The 24,875-nt window shown below is 34.4% G+C and overlaps 1 protein-coding gene across 2 annotated transcripts; it reads right to left on the bottom strand.

Annotated features, from left to right (window-relative positions):
* Positions 1–1,353: 1,353 nt before the first annotated feature.
* LOC111406348 (AP-1 complex subunit gamma-2-like) lies at positions 1,354–24,633 on the bottom strand. 2 transcript variants are annotated; one of them, XM_023035758.1, is made up of 18 exons: positions 24,191–24,633; positions 20,034–20,336; positions 19,675–19,816; positions 18,626–18,799; positions 11,343–11,522; positions 10,287–10,441; positions 9,150–9,240; positions 8,401–8,564; positions 8,013–8,067; positions 7,004–7,126; positions 6,787–6,882; positions 5,746–5,873; positions 4,358–4,462; positions 4,005–4,264; positions 2,979–3,227; positions 2,724–2,899; positions 2,342–2,446; positions 1,354–1,788 (listed from the first exon to the last, which is right to left on the bottom strand). In XM_023035758.1, exons 1-18 carry the CDS (start codon positions 24,220–24,222, stop codon positions 1,693–1,695), a joined length of 2,634 nt encoding a protein of 877 aa, XP_022891526.1. In that variant the 5' UTR covers positions 24,223–24,633; the 3' UTR covers positions 1,354–1,692. The 2 variants fall into 2 exon arrangements, with proteins under 2 accessions (XP_022891526.1, XP_022891525.1); XM_023035757.1 differs by having other exon boundaries at positions 2,724–2,905; positions 24,191–24,632.
* Positions 24,634–24,875: the final 242 nt, after the last annotated feature.

Genomic DNA, 24,875 nt, shown 5'->3' with positions numbered 1-24,875 from the left:
GTGACAAGTTCATGCATGTTACATGTTGCTCATGTCTAATTTTTGGACAAATACTAGCATTTCAAGGAGTAAAAAATACTAGGAAGTGACAAGTTCATGCATGTCACATGTTACTCAAGTCTAATCAATGTACAATTTTGTGGGTAATTTTTGGACAAATACTAAGCATTTCAAGGGGTAAAAAATACTTGGAAGTGACAGGTTCACGCATGTCATGCGTTGCCAAATATGGGACAATGAGTGCTTCAGAACCCGAGATTAAACCTTAGATTTCAATCCAAGCGCGAAGCCCGAGCGATTCACATCGGGGGCCGAGGTGGCAAAAGCTCAACCCCTGGCTCCAAACTCGGGATTTTATCCCTGTTTGAGCAGCAATTTCCAAATGGAACAGATTGAAAACTGACAAGAAAAATTAGGACAATTCAAATGTTCGTTTAGATCTTGGGGTGGCGTGCACATTATTAACAACATTGAACAATTGTTTCATCAAACTTGAATTCATCAATATAATTGAGCGACAACTTGAATTCTGAGTTATAAACTATAATCTAGACAGAAGAACAAAAAGTAAGTTCTAAGGTTTTTCGTATTTTTTATAGTACAAAATTTGTATTTTTGGTAAGCATATAACGTCTTGTCATGCACGTTGAAACACTTCATTATTCGCATAGTTTCCACTGGAGCAAAATCCCCAGATGACAAAATTTCCCGTCGAACCCACACCCACCACAGTCCCGACCTCGCCCCACCTTGTTACCATCAATAGAAAATTGAACTCAAGTAAATTGCTTTCTACTGTCTAATCTTACAATCTAATATATAAAACATACCCGTGTTTGTTGATAGTACTTATAAACTATGAATCATATAGAATATATGTAAATAATAAGTATGAAATTAATTATAGGTCCTCTCCATCCAGCTGGGAAATCACCTCCTGTGCCAATTTTCCAAAATTTTATAGTGGTCAGTACATTCCTTAAAGGGTAGACTTACTGCACCTCATCAGGGTGGAAAAATCAACAAAAATTAGCAAGCTAATATAATAGCTTTTAGCAATTAAAGCTAATATATGTATTAAAATGTCTGTTTGGGAGTGATTTTGAGAATTGATTTTTTGACCATTAGAAGAAAAATGAAGTCCACCTGTGAGAGAAGAAGTCAAATATAACGACTGGAATAGTGAATAACAGTCAAAAAATCAATTTTTTGGGGCAAAAAATCGCTCCCAAACAAGCTGAAAATCTAGATTGTACTGAACAGAATAAATTATAACATTTTAACTTCTTATTTTATATTATTCAGTATTGTACAATGCACCTTACTAAACACGTGATTAACAAATACCTCAAATTCTAGAACCAATGAAGCTTATAAAATCAAAAAACCAAATGTTCTCAACAATGGAAAATTTGACACGCCAATTCATTCTATATATGTGCTTCAAAGGCAAAATTTCATTCCACTTTCATGAATTTCTAACATCAAAATATACATTCAACCACCCTTTTAAGGGAGAGAAGAAAAAAGGGGTAATCCTGAGATATACTGCTGCTGCTCGAAACCCCAACTACCACAAGTCGACGAGACAATAAAATGAAATTTTACCTGAATCTACAAACAGCCGGGAAATGCTTCTCTTTTGTGAAAAAAAGGAAAAAGAGATCGTACATTTTAAGGGAGCCTTCGATCTCACAAATCACGAGGGAAGTTATTGACTTGCCCTTCTTCAAGAACATCTTTGCCGTTTATTTTATAACCTATCCGTATGCGCATTACAAGGGATTTCTGAAAGGAGAGAAATTAATGTTTAGTCTTTAACTAGCAAGCAATCAGGTAAACAGATTGAGCAAAAGCTGCAAGTACCAATTTCGTGCCTTCACATAATACACACTTCTGATCAGGGGAAAAAATATTGGAGCGCATGTTTTTCTGTGTGAGTATGTTAGGCTAAGCTTAAAATGTTCATTTCTAAGTAAATAAGTTACAAAATAAATATAATTACTACTTTCTTTGACGAGTAAGAATTACTTCAAAAATAAGTAACTTTTTTACTTCTGAGAAAAAATCAACACATCCAAGCATGATGGAAACAAAAACTTACAAGCTTAGCCTAACATGCTCATAGAGTAATAACAAGCTCAACTGTTGGCACTTTTTTTTTTTTTTCACGCACCTATTCCAAGGAACATTTAAATGATATTCCCGAGAAATGGTAGCGCAAAGGTGGTTGGCTTATCTGAAGCATAATCTATATAGTTTACTACAAGAACAACAAAAGATGATATACTAATCAACACACCAAATCAAGTGAAATGAATTGCAAGAAGAATCCACACACCTTCCCGTGCTGGCTGTTTGTAAGTTGAAGCTTCTGTGTGATTGATCCATTACCACTTGCAGGAAGAGTATTACTACTAGCTGGATCCAAGTGCAGTTGAAGAAACTGTGGATTGAAAGAACAAAATAATCTTAAAAGCCCTGGAAAGGAAGTGTAAAACGCCCCCCACCATCTTGTGAGGGGGTCTGTACAAGCTAGCAAAACCCCATGATAATAACTAGTCATAGTTCTCAATTAAATTAGGAATGGCCAGAACAATAAGAAATTAATGTTTACGTAAGAAAGAATAAAAAACAATGAAAAGAAACTTGAATTGGGGACAAGATATGACGTTTTTGTTGTAACTTTCATGTCCACAAACATCAAAAACTACAGATATTACCTTTGGGACAGCTGCCTGGAAAATGAAATTTGAGTATGCATTAGGTGACTTGTTCACAAATTGAGCCTCAACAAGTGTTGTCTGTGGGTTTCCGGGCTGCTTTGAGAAGTTAAACGTGACTCTTAAGGAGCCGCTTTCAAATGCTACAAGAGATGGATAGGTTGAGCCATTGTTTTCTGCAACTGAAAGCAAAGGTACATTACTTCAGAGAGAAAATAATGGTGCCGACTAGGTAGATAGACTGATGACACGTACCAGGCGCTGATGAGATGGGTCCAACTTCATCCAACAAATCCATCATAGAAGAACTTCCAACCATAGGAGAGGCTTGTGTGCGAGGCACAGAAGCGGAACCCAATTTGTCTAACATATCCACCGGACTTTTGTCATCTTGAACGGAAGATAACATGTCAACTGTGGAAGGGCTACTTGGAGCCGGAGGTGTTCCAATTGATAAAAGATCAAGTAAGACGTCGTTACCACTCTTTTGAGCCTGATTACCTCCTAAGATATATAATACAGGAAAACAGAATGCTTAAATATTCATGTTTTATAGAGTAAAAATTTAGATGTTATTCTTCTATCCAATAGAGACTCTCTACCGTAGAACAATCCAACCAAAGATTCATGTCCTAAGAGAGAATTAAACCAAGTGCTGTACATATGAATGTCATTTCTTATTTATTCATAAATTTTTCAAACAGATCATCAATAATAAAAAGTACAAGGGATCAGAATCATTTGCAGCCTTTATTTCAGAGACGCATTGATATAATATAAACAGGTTAAAAACATTGTTAGACACTAAATTCCTAGTGTTGTTTCATTTTGGTAATTTTTTTCAATTTAAGCACTCCGTCTACCAATGTTAAAAGAAATGTAATTGCTTACTCATATGACGGAAATGTCGATGCAGCTTTAAAAGTCCATTAAAGCATTCATTTGTTGTCAAAATTGAAAAAACATTTATTCTTCTAAAAACCAATGAATTTAGGAAGCACAACTTCTAAGAAGAATGAGCATTTTTGGCAATCTGGATCAAAATCAATTCGTTAACGGACCTTTAGAGACACATCGTCATTTCCGTTGTACAAGTCAACAATTTATTTCTTTTTAAAAATGGAGGTAAATGGAGTGCCTAAATTGAAACAAAACAAAAGTTTTTGAAACACTAAAAAGGATTCAGTGACCAAAGCAAATTCTAACAGTTCAGTGATCAACTGTGTCTTTAACAACTGAAGACATGAGATAATTTCAGATCTGTGCATAAACAAAATCAACCTGGTTGTGAAGAAGCTGGCGATGGATCAACACCAAGAAGATCCTGAAGAAAATCTCCACCAGACGAGCCAGGTTCCGGAACATCGTCTGAACTAAAATCAAGCAAATCGACAAGTGGAGTTGAAGTGGGTTTAGCAACTCCATTTGGAAAATTCAATGGAGCTCCTTGGGAAGTTGAAACAGCTGCTGGCACAGAACCAGCCCTCCTTCCACTATAGGTTGCCTCATCAAGGACCGGCATTCTTTCAACCAATGCTGACCTGAACAAATGCAATCCAGCAGCTTTTTAACCTATATAAATAACATAAAAACTGCACAATTAAAAAGCTTAGTGTATTTCTCCCTTTTCATACCTAATATTCTGGTGCTTCTCGATAATAGAATTAAATTCCATGGCTCTCTGTTGCAGTTCAAGTACAAAGCTTCCTTTGTAATGAATGACAATATCATTTATCCTCCTGTAGTAAGTTTGATATTAAATTGCACCAGATTCACTTAAACAATTTTAGTAAAGAAAACATTCAACCGTGTTGTCATGTAATAGAAATAAAACAAAAAGGTTCGAATTGCAGGTCTTGGCAGTGATAAGGATTACATTTACCGAAGGCAGATATAGGCAAACAACTAACAACTTCCAATTTAAACAAACAATAAATAAAGAACTCCAACATAACATTATGCCCCTGTCTGGGCTCCATTTTTGAAAAAAATGCATTTTTCTCTTTTTTATTTTCAACCACACATTCTCCAATAAAATAATACTACACATAAACCTAAAACTTTTCCTTATTTTTCAACCACATATTCTCCCAAAAAAACACTATTCAAAAAACATTTTCCCCAAAATTTATTTTTGATGGAGCCCAAAACAGGGGCTATGTATGCAGGTCCAGAAAGGAAAAATAAATAGAAAAAATCCTCTCCCATGAGACAATAGAAACACGGTCAAACACAACAGGAAGAGCAGCTGGTTTTCTCGTGGAGAAGTGCAAAATTCTGACATATTCAGAAAGGACAGAGAAAGACACTAGTTTATCAAAAGAAACACAGATAAAATCGACGCTCTGCGACAAGTGGAAGTTTGGCAATTTTATTAAAGGATTACATACAATAAAATAGTCTATATCATAAACAAACTCTGTAATTCACTTAATGCGGTACAATGGTTCAGATCAGGAAGTAAAACGTGATGGTTTAATCTTATTATTCCAATGATACGATGAAATAACCTCAGAAAAGAGAATCAATATTCCAGTAATACAAGTTTTTATAACAAAAACTAGAACTGGAACCCTATAGATGCTAAGATTAGATAAATGGTTAAAAATAAGTTGCACAACAATCCTGAGGGAAGTGATGGCTAGAAGCTGTTCAAGAATCCAGGGATACAATTTTTTGGAGCAAAAACTAGAACTGGAACCATACAGATGCTAAGATTAGAAAAATTGGATTATAATAAGTTGCACAACAATCCTGAATGAAGTGATGGCTAGAATCTGTTTGAGACAACTAAAAAGTAGAGAGTGAAAATGCTTTCTTGAAGCACCACGAAGACATAATATCACCTTGCTGAGAAAAAATTAAATGGTATAAGCAAAAGAAACATTAGCAGTAGAAGAAAGAACTATTTTCAAAGATGCAAAGCATAAGCCCACTGCAGAAATGCACAACCATATGCTCCCCATAACAAAGTTTATTAACATTTGCAACTTGCAAGAAAAGAAAATCAATGAAAACATACTGCGAACAGGAAGGGAAACGGCTTGACAGCTTTAACAAAGCAATCAGACACATTGCCCGAGTAGTGAGGTCTGAAGAATGGCGTCTAATGGCAGTTTCTACAACATCCACAGCATCAGACTCAGTTACCTGCTCCAGACAACATATTTTCAAGATTATCACCATAATTAAGCTCAAAAAGATCACGAGATTCATGATGCTGATATTTGACTGTTACTCTCAATCATTCAGCTATTGCTTGGCAACTTAGTTATTACTTATTATGCGTATGGAGTTATGTGGTATTTCATCAATTGTAAGATAGATTATCAATCTGCCCAATGACACGGTCATATACTCATTAGATGTCCTCATTCCCAACCTATGTTGATTTATTAAGTGTTGCAGAGAGCACGAGGAAAGACCAAGGTCCATGTCATTATTAGCAACTAGATACCTTAAGCATCCTGCTGTAGAGTAAGAAAAAAGCTAAATTCAGATTATTGATTTCTGATCTTCCACTGATCCAACTCAAAGGAGACAAACTGGTTAAAGCTCGAGTCAAACAGATTGTAGTAGCAGCACTAAAACATAAGGAACAATATTTAACTCTTAAAGACAAGCTCAAGAGAGGGGACATGTGGAAGATATGTCACTAGACCTTTTTTTTCACTAATTGAGTACAGCATTGCACTAGTGGGAGCATGCTAGATGAAAGAAATTGTAGAAAAGGAAATAGACCGGCGGGAGAAGAAGCAGAGAGGAAGAGAGAACCTCAGATTTTGAATTGGCACGTCAAAGGTGATTTTCTTATGCAGTTAACGCTCAATATTAGTTCTGTAGCATGATAAGTTGGTTGTTTCACAATAACTAATGTCACTACTGGAGAGAAATAAATCATAATTCGTAATAACTCATCAGAGAACCAACTTCTTCATTTTTATTACATTAATATAACAATAAGAACTCCACTACTGCACTGATGTGCCCAAGTCATATGAATATCTGACGGAAATTTAATGACAAATTAAACAGATATGAAATTTAAGAGGCAAGAACGCACAGTTATTGGATCCTCTTGATTGAGCATTCCACCATTACCAACCAGCATCTCACCATATTCTCCAATGCACCAAACAGAAACTCTAACAAGAGTTTCCTGGAGGAAACAACAGAATTTCAAGATGTGGATAAATGAAGGCAAAAATACCAATCAAAATCAGACTACTTCTGCCGACTGAAGGCCGTCAATTTAGGATAATAGTGTAGCTACATGGTACCTGTTCACCTGCTGTTTGTAGCTCTCTATACAGAGACCGAACAGTATATCCATGGAGGTCTGAAGCATTGGTAATCACGACAATAAGGGCATGCCAGACTTCATCCTTCATGTAATTTCCAGCCTGCATCATGCAGTAAAAATCAATTCTCTCCATGAGAAAAAGAGAAGATCGATTACATTCGAAAAGGACTAATGGAAAAATAAGTCTGGTCGAGCTCAATTTGAATATGACATTTAACAAACATTCACAGATCCTGACATAGGAAATAAATGAGTGCAATTTATATAGTTGATTGAAAACATACAGATACTTGTGAGTCTGAGTGGTAAACAATTAAAAGGGGGGTAAACAAGCCATTTGTACCAAAAAACTAGTCCAGAAGAATATATAAAGAACAATAAGAAAACAGCATTTATAACATGTGCCGGCATGTACTGACGTCAAACAAAGATTTTGAATTATTAATCTGAAATAATAAATGTGCATAACCGTCAAAAGATTCAACATCCTCTTATAGGATTTGGCAGGGTTAACCATTTCATAATGAATGATAGATTCTCACACAGGATGTTCGTGCAATTAAGCATATGTTATAGTAACCATGTTGAAGAAATAAATATCCTCCTTCACATCATGATACAGTGATCATCTCATTTGCTTTAAGATATTTAAAATAATCTTCCCTCCAGTTATGAATTTATAGACTTACTGACGTACTGCACTCACATTTCCATCTCCCCCATAAAAGCACTCATGTTCTTTATATAACACTAATTTAAGAGGCAAAGTTGTCTCAATCAAAAGCACCATGACACAAAAATAAAAAAGCTGACAGTTGTTCCTTTTCAAGAACAGATTAATTGAACAAGATAAATACTGTGTTCGCGTAACAAAAATGATTAATGTCTTTGGCATTTAAAAATGATCTACACATTTATCAAGAGAAGCCTCAAAATTACAGCCGACAAACAATATGTTTGAAACTTCAAAAAAACATGACGTATACCTTGGGCAGAACTTTAAGCATCTGATCAATGTACCATATTTTCTCAGGAGAAAATCTGCATCACACAACAGAGGATGGGATGTAAATCACAAAATAAATTGGAAGACACATATTAATTATAGTTTGATAAAGATTTTGTCATTCTCAACTTTATCATATTGCACTCGGAGGATTTAATCACTGATATGATGGGCACAGAAACAAGAGACAAAGAAAAGGATGATCAAACCCCATGGAACATTTAGGACGGATTCAGTCGAGCATTATAAGTGCCACATACTCCATAGATCATATGCCTAACACAATTATACTACAAGCAATACTACCCTGCAATTCTTGAACCAAGGAATTGAAAAATTCTGGATACACATAATCCCACTCAACTTACTTCTCCACAATGGAGCAAATTTTGGCGGTGAGATCTCCCTTAAACTCTGGGTCACTTATCTCAAGAAAGTCAATTAGCTCCTTCGTCAAAGACTTCACATTGCTTTCATTCACCAGAAGATATACAAGCTCAAGGGCCCTTTTCCGGATAGAAGCATCTAAATCCTAACAACAAAATAGCAGTCATGAATTTATAAGATGCTACTGCAGATTTATTCACTAATATAGATGTTACCACGGGGGAAAGGGGGAGAGAAACACATAAAAATGAGATTCCAATCAAACATCTTACCTAAACCGAGAGCAAATTAAATAGCATTTTTAAACTACAGCCCAACTAAATTATTACACATATTTCATCAGAGAACTTAAATCTAGAAGGCCCAAATTCAATAATATTGCAGCAACGGTTAGAAGCCATGAACACTATTAAGTTGCTAGAACAATCTGATAATGAACTATACACAAAACACCAGTGATGCCCTATTGTGTTGAAGGGGAAAAAATTACACCTGATCACTCGCTTAAAAGTTTTTGTTAGCAATAATTTTATAAGCAATTTTTTTACCAAGATCTAATTTACCCAACACCCTTATTTTTTCCTCCATCAAAGACCACGACATTCTAACAGCTCAGAAATCTATGACTTCAAAGATGCCAAAAATGGACTATTAAACAAGATACACTTCACAAATATTTAGAATCTTTCTAATATCAGGGATGGAAGAATTAGATATGGTCACATGGTACCTTTACACATTCCAATATAGTAGTTAGATGCCTCTGCACTGCTTGACGGTCTAGAGAAATAGCCTTCATCAGCATGTTCAACGCAACATATCTGACACAACGGATTTCAACTCGACAAGATGAAAAGGCAAGAGATAGTAGCTACTAAATTTTTACCATGTAGGATTCAAATGTAACGACTACGAAAACTACAGTAAACAGCGAGAAAGGAACTGCAAGGATTAATTATGCAACAAAACAAAGACATAAGAAGTTCAACTATCAATTTCAAGTTCTAAAAAATGTCTAGACAGCAAATTGATGGAGAGTGAAAAACATGTAAATATCTAGTTCATGGGGTCAAGTTAATAATATGTACATACTCCAAGAACTTGAAAATTCATATAGTCACTCTTAAGTCCAAGCTAAGCAGCCCTTCTCATTGAGTAAGCAATTCAGTCTATTGAATATGAAAGGGTGGCCACAACCGTATATCATAAGATCTTGTCACTATTATCAGTTTCTTTTATTAAAATTTCAAGTAAATAGTGCAGGTTAACCATCTGATGGGTGCTAGAATCTGACAGAACAAATATGCATCTCAAGCATCAACAAGCATGTCAAGAATTCTTTCCTCCATAATAAAAGCATTAGATCACCAATTAGATAGTGTTCAGAAAATACATTATGAAAACAGATGTAGCAGCTTTCAGCATTAGAGGGAAGTGGCAATATCCAGACAAACACAACACAATCCACAAGAATTAGATGTGAAACATAAGAGAAAAATAAGTTTTACAAGGTGGTTGTCAAAATTTTTTTAACAATGTCCTTAATCATTAGAGGCAACTATTGAAGATGGGATTTTGATGTACTCAATCCTTAATCATGATGGATCCGACAATTAAGCATATGACATCCTATACAAAAAAGGATTCCATTTGGCAAATTTATAATTGGTTTATAATGAGGAATACTAGCGGATCCCACGAAATATGTGAATAGTAATGATTAGTAGTCATGAATTTGTGGTTAAAATCACTTTGACTGAATTTATATCCAAATGGAGTCAATGGACCAGAACCCAAGTGGCATAGCCACAACAAAACATGCCCTTGCAACCTAGGAAATTGTTCAAGCCAAATCAATGAAGGCGACCTGATATTGTTATCACGGCTGGACAAAAATCTTCCCAATATATTGACAGCTAGCACTCTTAAACCACCGCTCTCTTCAATGGTCATGATTGTTGAAACACATTCATAGAGAATTGCATTCCCCGCATTTTTGTTTGACTCAGTTTTGGTTGCCACCTGCAAAATGCATATAGCATATCAGGCAAACAGAACAAGTAATGGTTACAATAAAAATAGGAGTTGTGCTTGGTGTACATAATATAGGGATCACATAGGGTGGGGCCAACACAAGGTGGGTCCCACCACATGTGAAGGGTTTGGACACCCCTATGTACATAAATTTTGTACACCAAGACTTTTCCTAAAAATAGTATCCCTAGTACTGAAATGAATTCACAGAATTTGAATGTTGATCGCCGAATTCGTACTATTATTGACACCAATCATCCTTAAAAGACAGTTCTAGATAAGAAATTAATGATATACAAGGTGTGTCTTTAAGACCAGGTTCTGGAAAAATTATTTTACCATATGTTACAATTTAGTTTCATGCTTGTACGTTAGTGCTTATGAGTTGTAGGTCTTATGGAATATGGAAATACAAGTGGATAGTAATTGTGGATCCTACAAAATATGTGGATAAAAACTATGTTTGACTTTTCCAAACATGCTCTTCATCTAATGCTATATTTTTTCAAGGATAGAGTTCATTACTCTCGTCCCTTTCATTCTTGCAGTATCACTTGAATTCATATCAACAAGGGAAACACTAAGTAGCAATATCTTTTGATAGTTATGAAAACACACTTCTAGAGAATCCAAATGAATAAATAAAATAGCAGATCATTTCCTATCTAAGATTAGAAAAACAGAAGAAATCCATTCCATCTCGAATACAAAGAGTTGACTACAGAAAGATTACCTGTAATTAGTATCTAAAAAGTTAATGATCTCTAATAATATAGTTAGAAGAATTGAAACAAACATTAGATTTTGCAAAACACAAGAAAACAAATTAAAAAAAATTACCTGTCATATCAGAGAAAGCAAGTTAATAAACATGAAAACATTAACTTACCTGAGCAAGAATATCATTCATACTATCACTGGCATCAGCATCTCCCTGGCCCAACACACGCAAAAGCTTGAGCAATCTAATATGAAGAAAAGGATCTGCAATCCCCGAAACATCGTACTCAGGTGCATATGGACTGTTTGCAACATCCTTTAGAACTTTGACTAGACCATCTGTACATTTCTAGAATCATAGAGGAAAAGAGAAGGGGGGAAAAAGATGAAAATCTTGTCAAAATGAAAACCGCATTTCAAATCATTTAAATCCAATGTTAAATATATATTAAAATAAAAAAATCATTTTATCAAGAAATTAGAAAAGTAACTCCATGCTTATTTCAAGTTCAGAAGTTTAATATGCAACAGAGTTACAGATAAGAAACGCTGCAGTTCGAAGGGACTGCACCCTAGATGTAAATTGCTCAAAAATACAATGAATCGCTGTAATTGAACCATTACATCAGATATATAGCTGTATAAGACAAAACTAGATCCATCAGTAGACACCCATGGTTTAAAAAACCCAATTGAAATCCACCTTAAGGCCGGCCTTAGAGTGAGGCGTGCAGAAAAGGTCTCAGGACGCTGATTGTGAGGCAACTTTTTGAGGCGTTCGCCTCAAGACTTGTGCCCCCACAGAACATAATCGACCCATTTTGAGCTGCCACTAAAATATTATAAAATTATGTTTCTCATAGATCTCCTTTGGGAATAGTCCATTGTCCCCAACAATTAAAATAACAGTTACTTCTATTATGAGTTTTGAAAAATTTTATGATGTATTATCGAGCTTGCTTCGTGTTCTAAATAAAATTTTGACATTTTTTTGGGTTTATTGTGAGGCTTACACGTCAAAATGCCTGGTCTCATGAAGGAAAAACGATTTAGTACCCGTTTACATCTTTTTAAAGATTATAGACACCAAACCAAGATATGTTGAAATCAATATGAACTCAGGTCTGTAGTGCTGAGGTTTGTTAACCGAGATCTCCTAGGCTTCCTGTATTGATAACTAGCATTTTTTTTCTAGTTACCAGATGGTGAACTATTACTACGTTTTCATCAGCATTAACCCTTTCCAACTGTTACACAGAGGACAAAGACAATCAGTTTTCTTAGTAAATTTCTGAGGAATAGAAAATGTAGGATTATCAAAGATAATCGTAATACTATTCAGCATGATCTACCCTAATCCAATTCTAACACATCAAAGCAAGGAAATTACATGTTTTAGTCTCCATAGAATTATCATAGTCCATAGACATCAAATCTTTGGCAAAGGTACAAAGCTTAATTCTTTGACTTATCTAATCTAATCAAGCGACAAGATTATTCATTGATCTTAGTTTTATCGCTTCAGGGTGAAAGTGTATCCTGCTGATTTATAGATCAACAGAAAAATATATAAAGATAGGTTACACATTGAATATAATTGTTGTGCATATGACTCATATAGAGTAGAACACAGGCCCTGGATCAAATGGGCCGACGTCAATACAGGGGTATTTTCTGTATGGGCCTTAAAGTCTTATATGGACCCAGGCTAGGGTTAGTATAAATAATATGTTGTAACCCTATTTTTATTAGCTGAATAAAGAAATCTCCGCTTCACTCTCGTGGATGTAGGCATTCATCTCTTTAATATTGGGCATAAAATCCAACAATAATATTGTCAATTTTACACAACCCATCAATAATGCAAGTGTTAAGGAAATAAATAAATTAGTATTATATAGATTAGGCAAGAGTGCAATGGGTTTATTATGATTCCATATTTGTAGTCTTCTTCCATAGGAGTAATCCTGATCTTCCCTATATAATGAAAGTGTAGGAGATGAAAAATATACCTTCCTCTCTACAATGTTTACCCAAACCTTGTCTCAACTTGGTATCAGAGCATCTTTCCTAAGGTTTGGTAGTCTACCTTTGTCTTCAACGCAAGCTACCTTCTTTTTTCCTTCTTTAGTTTCCTTTTTTTCTTTTTCTTTTCTTTTTTTCTTACCACGTTCCTTCATCTTCAATTGTAAGGAGTGTGGTTTCTTTCAAAAATATATTCACTAGTGTCGATCGAGGTTGCGTCTATTGCATGTGCCTGCACTGGTTGGTTTGGTCTATGGTTTAGTGATTTTGCGTGTTGATAGCGGTTTACTGTGACGTGAGTGTGCACTTGTTCTGCAGTTGTTCGGAGTCAGGATTTTTAGATTCTGGCAGCATCTGTGGTTTCGGTTTCGGTTTCGGTTTCGGTTCCGATTGATTTGATTTTTGTTTTGTTTTTTCTATAGGCCCCTTTAGTTTTAGGTCAGTTGATGTTGGGCCTATTGGTGTTGATTCAATTACAATTGATTTTATTGTTGGTTGCTATGTCGGTTTATTGGCTTCTTTAATTTTGGCCCTATTAAGGTTGGTTTAATTTCCGGTTTCATTGTTAGGCTGGTCACTTTATTTGTAGGTCTATTTGTGTTCCTCGAATTATGGTAGTCATTTATGTGGACAATATCATGTCATCCAAGATGGAGATGTTCAATCTAACAGGATCTATGGTATCTGAAAAATTGAATGAAAGAAATTACACTTACTAGGCTAGGTGTATCGAGGTCATCTTGCGAGGCAATGATTTATTTAAATACTTGATTTTGGACAAGCCCTCAGAAAGTGATTCTGAAAAGATTGATAATACTCTCAACAATCGATAGGATCAAGAGTATAATGCAAACATTGAATTTATGTTCAGTAGTATTGAGCCTCATATTGGGTCTTCATCTCTCTATATGTCTACGCCTAAGCAAATTTGGAAACATCTCAAACATATACATTCTGGAACTGGAAAGGTTACTCAAATCAACGAGACGTGTATACAATACTTTGGACTTAAAAAGGGCTACTTCAGTCTCGTTCAATAATATAATAAGCGTTTGATTGTGTGTCAGGATAAAAATGTGCATCAACCTCTCTTATAGATTTGAAAGTTCATGGAAAAACAACGAGAAGACATTGATACGTTAAATTCCTTATTGGTCTTCTGCCAAAGTTTGAGACAAATCGGGAACAAATATTATATGGAAAAGAGCTTCCTACTGTTATAGAGACATTCTCTCATATTCAGTGTTCTACTTTATCAAAAAGTACACCTAACGGAGATCGTTCTACTTTTGTTGCTCGAGTGGCTCATTTAGGGATGTAGCAGTCAGAGTGGATTGGTTTTAGTCCTCGGGGTAGACAAGACACTAGAGGCCATGGTCATTCAGGAAGTCATACAAGTCACTCCATTGATTATTGTTGGGACTTACATGGCAAACCATCTGAATTGGCCAATCAAGTCTCATATGATGAGACACATAACCATTTATCTGGACCAGTGGCTAACTCTAATTCAACACCATAATCTGATTTCTTATCCGTACCACAGAATGAGTATGTTGAGTCTTTAGCTCATAAACAGGCTACTTCCACTTCTAGACCACTCTCACTCAATCAAATACTACATCTGCTCACTGTCTATTGTCATCCTCTCACAATCCATGAATTATAGATTCCGAAGCAACTGAACACATGACTGGTTCGTCTACTTCTCTCCTTGATTATCATCTTGTTATTTCTTCCAAATGTGTCATTCATGGTAACGGTTCTTGAGCTAGTGTTGCAAACTCGGGCAATGCCCATCTTAATCCTAATATTGACTTGCCGGCTATCTTTCATGTTCTTAACTTTCCCTTTAGTTTATTATCTATTAGTAAAATTACCACAACTCTTCATCGTTCTTTAAACTTTTATCCTTCCTTGTACGTTTTTCAGGATCTCAAGACGAAGAGGCATGAAGTTGGTAGCTTGTATTATCTTGATCTTTCACTTGTCTCTTCTCCTCGAGCTCTCCAGTTTTCTATTTCACCCATACAGTTGCATTATCATATTGATCACCCTTCACTTTCCACTTAATGTGAAGCTTGTCAGCTTAAAAAACATCACCGTGTCTTTTCGTTTAAGAACTATTAGACGTGTTTCTAATTTATTTGAAATGATTCATTTTGATTTATGGGAACCAATCAATATTAACTCTAATAAACTTCAATATTTTGTCATTTGTGGATAATTATTCTCATATGACTTGGCTGTTCTTAATGAAAAATAGTTCAGAGTTACTTTCTATCTTTCGAGTCTTTCGTACTTTAATAAAAAAATCATATTTTGCGATTTGATAATGGTAAAGAATATGCCTGTTTCTTTTGCATCCTGTCTCTTCCAAAAGTACTATTCATTAAACATCTTGAGCATATACTCCACAACAAAATGTAGTCACCTAACGCAAAAATCGTTATTTGTTAGATGTTACCCGTGCTCTTCTTTGACATATGCATGTCCCTAAATATTTTTGGAGTGATATTATCCTCACTACATGCTATCTCATTAATCGCATACACCCTCTATTTTGAACGATGCATCTCCTTTTTTTATTTTGTTTTCCTCATCTCCATTGTACTCGTTACCTCTCAAGATTTTGGAGTGTATTTGTTATGTTCATCACTTTGGTCCTGATCGTGACAAACTTGATTTTCGCTCTATGAAATGTATTTTCCTTGGTTACTCTCAAACACAGAAGGGGTATCGATGCTATAATTCTTCTTCACAACGCTACTTTGTAAGTGCAACGCTACTTTGTAAGTGCAGATGTCACTTTCGATGAGTTCACACCCTATTTCTTTGATCATAGTACTTCCCTCAAATCCACTCAAGACCCTGATAGCTTACCCGTACCATATTTATTTATTGGTATTTCTCTTGAACTAAACTCATCACCATCTACTGCACCGGAGTTGTCCCGTTCCCATAAGGAACCACCTCCTCCTTTACAAGTTATACTCAACGATTTAAGCTACCAATGCATGTGGCATCATCAATCACCCCGATGTCTATGGATCCCACATACGTCATTTGTTCTAATCCTGAATCATTGTTCACTACTCTCCGTAAAGATAAACGTACTTGTGTAACTAAACACCCTATCAGCTACTATGTCACATTTGATTCGCTATCGCCTTCGTTTTCCTATATCACATGTCAACTTTCTAGTGTTTTTGTACCTAAGACAGTTACAGGAGATTTACTTGATACGGAGGGGCGTAAGGATATAGAATTAGAAATGACAATCTTGCACGAGAATAAGACTTGGAAACTCATTCCTTCCCATCCTGGAATACATACTGGTGATAACAGATGGATTTATGTTCCAAAATTCAATTCTGATAGAACTATTCATCGATTGAAAGCTTAACTGGTTGCTAAAGGTTACACACAGACCTATAATACAGATTATGATGAAGCATTCTCTTCGATTGCTAAGATCTCTTCTATTCCCATTTTAATTTCTATTGCTACTAATCTTAGTTGGACATTGTTTCAATTGGATATTAAAAATGTCTTCCTTCATGATGACTTGCACGAAAAGGTTTAGATGGAGCAACCACCGGAGTTTGTTGCTCACGAGGGTACCGGAATCATGTTTGTAAGTTAAAAAAAGCTTCATATGGGTTAAAGCAATCACCAAGGGTATCGATTGAGAAATTTTCTGAGGATGTTATGAAATTTGGTCTTCAAAGGTGTCGGACGGATCATTTAATATTTCATCTACAAACTGGTATAGGTTATGTTATCCTTAATAGTTTATGTAGATGATATTGTAATCATTGATGATAATGCAAAAAAGATTGCCTGATTAACAAAGTTTCTACAAAAAAATATTTTCAGACCAAAGATCCAGACAAGCTCCGATATTTCTTAGGTATTGAAGTTGCTAACTCTCAGACGAGTATCACTTTATCTCAAAGAATATGTACTTGATCTATTAGATGAGACAGGTCTTATTGGAACTCGTCGAATTGATACTACCATGGATTCTGATGTGAAGCTTTTGAAGGATGAAGGAGAACTGTTTGGAGAACCATGAAAATATCGTCATTTAATTGGAAAATTGATTTATCTTACCATCACCCAACTAGATATTTCCTATGCAATTAGCGTCATTAGTCAACTCTTAAATGTTCCTCCAGTTTTAAAGTTGTGATACATATTGTTCAATATTTGAAAAGGGCTACAGGCATTAAATTATTGTATAAACCAAATGGGCATATCAAAATAGATACAGATACAGATTGGGCAGGATCTCCATCAAATAGATGATCCACTACTGGTTTATATAGTTTTCTCGGTGGTTATCTTGTCTCTTGAAAAAGTAAGAAACAAACTATAGCAAGAAGGTCAACTGCAGATGCAGAACATAGGGTCATGGCTCATACTGCTAGTGAGTTGAAATGGTTGCAGCACTTTCTTCAAGATATCAATGTAACCTTTTAACCCTATTCCGATGTTTTGTGATAATCATGTTGCTCTACATATTACATCTAATCCAATCTTTCATGAGAGGACCAGGCACATAGAAGAAGATCGTTACTTTGTTCCAGACAAAATAGTTAGCCGTGATATATGTACAGCATTTGTAAAAACAAGAGACCAGCTAATATGTTTACAAAGTCTTTGAATGGTAATCGATTGAGATTTCTTTATTCCAAACTCGACTTATATGATATATATGTTCTAGCTTGAGAGTGAGTGTCAAGGAAATAAATAAATTAGAATAATATAGATTAGGCAATACTGCAATAGGTTTATTGTGTTTCTATATTTGTAGTCTACTTCTGTATGTGTACTCTTGATTTTCCCTATATAATGAAAGTATAGGTGAGGAAGAATATACCTTCTTATCTACAATGTTTACACTAACCCTTGTCTCAACAGCAAGGAATACAGTTTCAGGAGAGCCTGGTTATCATTTGGTATCTTGATTATGTTAGTTTGCTAAAGACAGGGCAAGATGTTCCCTATTTCCAGTTCCAATTGATAAGCTTATATAAGCTACAGAAGATGGGAAAGATGTGAACAGCCTGGTTAGTTTATAGTCCATGAACCATTATTTCCCATGACTAGCACAGAAATCAGATGATTGATTGAACCTCTATAGCATCAGGCATAGCTATGAAAATTTTCCAGCTATTTATGATTTACCCATAGATCATCATGAGGAGTATGAAATTAACACAAGTAAACAGCACTAGAAAATGATTTAGATACACAACTAATACATTTGATGGAAACAAGAAGTTATCTTCATCTTATTTACACTTCAGAGGAATATTGTCTTCTAGTTAAGTTAGACACTATTTTTTTGTCTTCTGGTTTTCAGAAATATATTTTGAAAAAAATAAAAATAAATAATAGAGAATGTGATTGTCAATTTACCTTTCTGTAATACTCAAGAGCCTCTGTGCTGATTTTACATAGATCTGTACAAAGCTGAATACCTGTTATTAAGACTCCATGGTGCTTTTCTTTCAATAAAGAAGCGGCAGGATTTATAAAGTTTTCTGCCAGTTCTGGAACTTTCTTTATAATCCTTATAGAGCACAATGCTGCCTACAGTACACAATATAGTCAACAAGATTAGTTTCACGTCTCTAGTGGAACATTTAGAAAAAGGAAAATAAGATTAATTGATTATAGAAAGATGTATTACTGATGCTTTAGACATTTTAAGAACCCCAAACTTTACGTGGATATTTCTGTTCTGAACAGAAAATATCAAAGAAAAATAGGTCAAAGCTGAAACTGATATCCTAATAACAATAAAAGTGGGAGGTCAAAACAGAATTCCTTTTTCAATCTTGTTGATAAGTTTTTTAGTAGTATCTATCAGTAATAAGCACCATAAAAATCACTGCCAAAAAGGGCAAAAAAAAATGCACTTCATAGATGTTACTCATAAAGGATAAAGAATGTGTCATAAAAAGCATACAAAAATAGATCTAAGGAGTGCTTGAATATACTCCTGTCCCATATTTTATATAGCTGTTTATTTCCTCAAAGGGGACATTAATTTGCAAGTCTCCCAAAAAGAGGGGCAAAAGTTGACATAGTGTCAAATCATGTGTACTGCAAATAATAGCTTGAAGCACCAATGAAACTCGTCATCAAGATCCAACTATTGCCAGGAAAGGGAAATATGGTAAGAAGCATGCATATTTCGCTAAAGTTATGTCTGGCTCAGGGATACTACAGCTAATATAAATAATGGCTTTTACAAATAATATAATTTACACCGTGATTTAGTCCAATAGTGAGGAATGTGATATTGCGACAGTTACATTATAATTCTAATTTGCTGACAACAAAAATAAAAAATAGAATGGCATAATCTTGTAGAAATTCAAAACATGAAGCATTAACTGAACCATAACTAGTTACATCAGAAAATTCTATAAAAGCATTCAAGCAATGTTATGAAAGCTTACTTTCTTCCTGATATTTGGATCCCTAAATTGAAGTAATCGCTCAACTTCTGGTGCAAGATCACGTGCCATTTCTGCAGAACAGATATTCCCCAATGCACAAAGAGCCAGACCAACGATATATTGGTTGGTGTGAATCAGATCTCTTTGCACAAGTTAAGGCATCCAATTGAATATATGAACTTCAATTTTTTACATTAAAAAAGCAAGCTATCTATATAGAATAGTTAGGATCAGTAACCTCATCCTTTCTATTTTAACTTACTGCTTCTTTTGCTCTAGTTGAATGGGGGGTACCAATAGCATTAATTATTTCAAGAACACAACATAAAGAGAACTAAAATTAAGTTTAGAGTGGATACTGCTTTATTGAGTTGGTAACTAACATCAGAACTTCCTGTCTCTCATCTAGTAGCAACATGAGGCCAAGATATCCTATTCTCTTCTCAGGGAATCCAGGAGATGCAATTAACTTCAGGCATTCCATTTGACCAAAATGTGTGGGGTAACCAAGCATGTGAATGAACATGAGTTTCGCAAGATTGCGATGCCTATAATCTTGGTCATTTTCACTAATTGCGGCACGAATAGCAGCACATTCTTTTCTCACAACAGCACGCTCCTCTGCAGCAGTTTTGCAAGCACGTATAGCCCGAATCATGTCCCTGAAGCAGTAGGTACAATCAATAATATCTTCAAGCTAAATCAAAAATTAGCAGTAACAGATGATAATAAAGAGATTGCACACCACGAAAGGGATCATAATAAAGCTACAATCAATAGGAGCATTTGATGGAAGACATCAGGATGTGATGAACAGCACTGTGAGAAAAGATAATGAAGTATGACGTTATAGTTGCTTGAGAATTGAAGTGAGCACAAAATTCTACCAAACAAGGACAGACCTTTAGAGGGAGGAGTAGGGTTGGGCAAAGAACCAAAAAACCGACCAAACCGGGTCGGGTCAGTTTGGGTTGGTTTGAACCAAAAAATTAGTTTGGTTCGGTTAATTTTGACCATTAAAAAGCAACCAACCTATATATTAACAGATCCAAACCGCAAATACATTTTTTTTTTTAATTCATCTTTTTAAACCGTAAAAACGAAATAATAAAAAAAAGTTATTTTATCTCAAATAATTTATTTACTGTCTATATTTTTCTACCAAAACTCTAAATGTCTAAAAAAAAGAAAGCAAGAAGAAGAAGAAGCATTTAATGTAAACTTTGGATTTAGATCGTAGCCTTACTTTCATTTTGATGTAATTGGTTGTTGGCAACTATCGAATTTATATATATATGATGATTTTGGAAAAATCGATTCTTTACCATTTACATTATATATATTATTGATATGCATCACATAAGAAAAAAATTTATATGTATAAAAAAACAATGTTTTAACCCAATATAGGTGAACAATTTTTTTTATTTACTCGCAAAAATTCCAAACTGATTAGCCAAACCAAACCGACTCAAACCGATTTGTTTGCTTTGGTTCGATTTCAACAACTGGATTGGTCAGTTTGGATTGGAATTTATCCAAACCAATCAAGTTGATTTCAGGTTGGACTCAAAACCAACCCAACCCGAACCATGCCTAGGCCTAGGGAGGAGGTAGAAGATCTAGAAAGAAAAAGAAATAATTTCATAATAATATACTATGTGAGAAAATTAATTTGCCATGGGCACACATTGTTTTCTTGGCTTTTATACAAGACAGAGAAGGCTATTTATGAAGATGGAACATAGTTTGGGCCTAAGCCTACAGTCTTGCCTTTTGCTTATTTTAGTGAAGTAGAGTCTTGCATTATATTCGACGTTCTAAAAAGGCACACCTAGACTCATGAATCAGAGAAAACACCAAAGCCTACGACACACCTAGGCAAAAAAATACATGCCTTTCGTTTGGCAGATAGTGTTTTTTTGTTTTTAAGTCTAGCTCTACAAAAGCCCAACCATTGTTAACACTTAGTAAAGAAATATGCCAAAAAAACCCAACATAGCCACAAAAACAGTTCCAAACTCCATCTCATTTATGTTCCATATTAGAGCACTCACGATTTTATTAAAAAAATAATAATTCAAAGCATTCATCCTTCTTCGTCTTGTTTTTCAGCCCAGTTTATGTTCCAAATCTTTTTCGACTTGTGATCCGCCATGGGCAAGGTTTAAGCTATGTTATATCTAACCTAATTGTAGGAATTAATTACTAAGTAATTTTATTATTCATGATTTTGAGAATTGTGTTTTTGTTGAAAGCTTGAATTTATGAAGTTTTTATAAATTTCCAAGGTACACATGATACATCATTCATGTAAGTAATGGTCTAGAATAATTAAAATAGGTCAACAGTTCATTATGCCATCACTTTGTAATACCTAATAATAATATAGAGTTAGGGCTGTAGGATCTCTTTATACCAAGACTAGAGTTTATTGTCAGATGGATTTGATTATTTTACATAAAACTTCGATAATTTTCTCAAACTTCATCAATTATTAGGTATTCCATTGTAAATATTAGTTCGNTTTCACCATGTGACATTCTTTTAACTGCATATTATGAACATTGAATCCAACAATGTCCCTATATTTTCTTGAAGCTTTGATCGTAATAGTTTTTTCTTTTTTTTCCGCTTATCATTTCAACTGAGGGTAAAGTTGATGATTAAGATGGAAGATGGGAACTAAGTCTATTTCTTTTGTGCATGTACAATACACGAAAAAAATAAAAAAAAAGAGTTTACCATACACCTCCCAAGCATACACAAAAGATATTATTTTTTAATGTTTTATTGAATTTTAGGCACATATTATATGTATATACCATATCTTGGATTCGATAAGCTGTAATTTACTGCGGAAAAGCTAAGTTCAAATTTCCTTCAGAATGTAAATTTCTTCTTCTATGAAAGCAAATAATTATGAATTATTTTGATATTAATGCAGTTACTAGATTTGTATCTGATAAATAAGACTACTTTAGTAGAAATGAAATGTTATATTATTTTCCTTGGGTATATTTGTGCATATCTAAAGATCTAAAAATTTAAATCAGAAAAAAGTACAATACGATAAAGAAAAGTAACGTGTCTAATAAATAATTGTGATGTAACTAAGTTCCCCATCTCCATGATTCCTTAAACTATTAATAACATGGAAATTATGATCATTGTCGTAATATCAATTTAGTGATAATCTATCGGAAAATATTGTAAGACAAATAATAGTTATTCATGTATTATATACATAGAAGAGCTCATAAATAAAGCCACTTTTTTGAATCTTCAATTTGTTATTTATGTCCATAGTATACCTTACAAGTTGACATTCATATATGGTCATTCACACAAGTCATTTTCATGGTACTTTTCAAGAACAAATCAAAATCCATGAATATTGTGGAGCACAAATATTTACATCCTTTACTTTACCATGAAGGCCATCATTCACAAGTATAGAAGTCTTTATAACAAACAGTTGAACAAATCTCATCCAATGGAGGACTCGACGTGTAATTAAACGGTAAAAACAAAAATCTTCACGGTCAGGATGCTTAAATGAAAAAATTGACATATCAAGCAAGTATAGTTGTATTTTGACGAGGGAAGCCACTGTTAATGGAAGCTAAGAAATTGCATGTAAACATTAATATAAGTGCAAGAATGATCACAGCACTTCATTCGTGCCCTTCTGTCCTTTTCAAATGACCCTTGAAAGTTAACTCCAAAAGATAGGCAACTATAAAAGGTTTGAATACTCAGCTAAGTCAAAATCCTATTAGATATCCATAGAAGGCAAATTGCTCACCGGCAACCAAAGCAAGCTAAATCTAGCCAATTATATTTAAATTGGAGATGAAATTATATGGAAGCCAAGGATACATCATTGTGGGCTTAGGAACAAATAGGATGCTTTTTCACTTGATGTTAAGTTGCCAATTGATTTATAAAATAGCTAGTAACGCTACATTACTGTGTAGGTCAAATTCAAATGCACAGCTTATAGCATTGAGCATACAACCATTCTAAACATTCCAACTTTGTGTCATAAAATAGAAAAACAAAAACCTCTAACTATGATGTATTCTCACACTACAGAAATCTTGGATCAATATCAGTTTATATTCTCCTCAATTTACTTGTAAATTGATTCACTCACTTGTAAAATTAATTCTCCAGATCAATATATTCGCAAAACTACAAACTGAGCCACTAAATCACTGAGTAAATGCTCCAGGCTTTCATCAGTACATTCCATAATCCCAAAGAACATAAATTTTCTCGTCTTTTTTTTTCTTTTTTTTTTTTAATTTGGCTGTAGAAATGATATAAATCCACCTAAAGCTACATTCAAGTGCCACATTATCTTATATATTTGGACTATATACGAAATTCCAGCAGAATCACCACATATACGTGAAATCAAAACAACCCTATTGGAAATTCCAATACTTGATTCAATAAATGATCAAAAAATTACGAAAAGCATAATTCATAATGATGCAATAAGACTTACCTTAGGCGGGTGCCAGAGGAAAAGGGATTCATGATTGGATCAGTCTTGAAACTCCGGGATAGCTCTACTAGATCCAGCTGTCACGACAATTTTGCTCACGCTGAGATGATAACTTACTGCGAAATTCAAAACCCAGATAGAATAATCAAGTGAAAAGACAAAGAAACTGAGATCTGGGTTGGAAAATTTGGAAGCGTCCAAAATTTTACAGGAAGAGTTGGGCTTGGAATATGTAGTAGGAAAATAAAATGGCTCGATTTCTATAATGATGATGGTGCTCCATCTAACAAGAATTCAAAAGTAACCAATTCAATTTCCACTTATATCATTTTGTGAGAATTTTTTCTGGGTTTTCATTCGACTTATGGTGAAATTCGTGTAATTCAATGGATTACGAAATGAAACGCGAGATCGCAAACTGAAATTTTTCTCACGGGAGATTTTCTAATTGGGCCAAATTTTCAATTTTTAACTCACTTTTTAAAGTTTTTTTTTTTTTTTTTTTAAGATGGAAATAACTTCATTCTTTAAAACATTTGTTTCAATTTGAACATTACGACTAGTCAGCTTAGGTTTGATATTATTATTTTGGGAAAATAAAATGTTGCAAAATAATTAATTAAGTTTTTGGTTAACTTTTATTTCAAAATTAATGTACGTCTCACAAAAGTGTTTTATTGTTGTC

Source organism: Olea europaea, chromosome 12, assembly GCF_002742605.1.
Source record: "Olea europaea var. sylvestris chromosome 12, O_europaea_v1, whole genome shotgun sequence".
NCBI lineage: Eukaryota > Viridiplantae > Streptophyta > Magnoliopsida > Lamiales > Oleaceae > Olea > Olea europaea.
The sequence above is the reverse complement of the archived record's forward strand: the minus strand, read 5'-3'. Positions and strand labels throughout refer to the sequence as shown.

Excerpts from the sequence above, each read along its gene's own strand:
- LOC111406348 (XM_023035757.1), bottom strand. The coding sequence starts at position 24,222 with ATGAATCCCTTTTCCTCTGGCACCCGCCTAAG. Across the intron at positions 7,127-8,012 it reads TGCTTAAAGTTCTGCCCAAG|GCTGGAAATTACATGAAGGA; the intron begins GTATACGTCATG and ends TGCATGATGCAG. Across the intron at positions 4,463-5,745 it reads CGTTTCCCTTCCTGTTCGCA|GAGGATAAATGATATTGTCA; the intron begins GTATGTTTTCAT and ends AACTTACTACAG.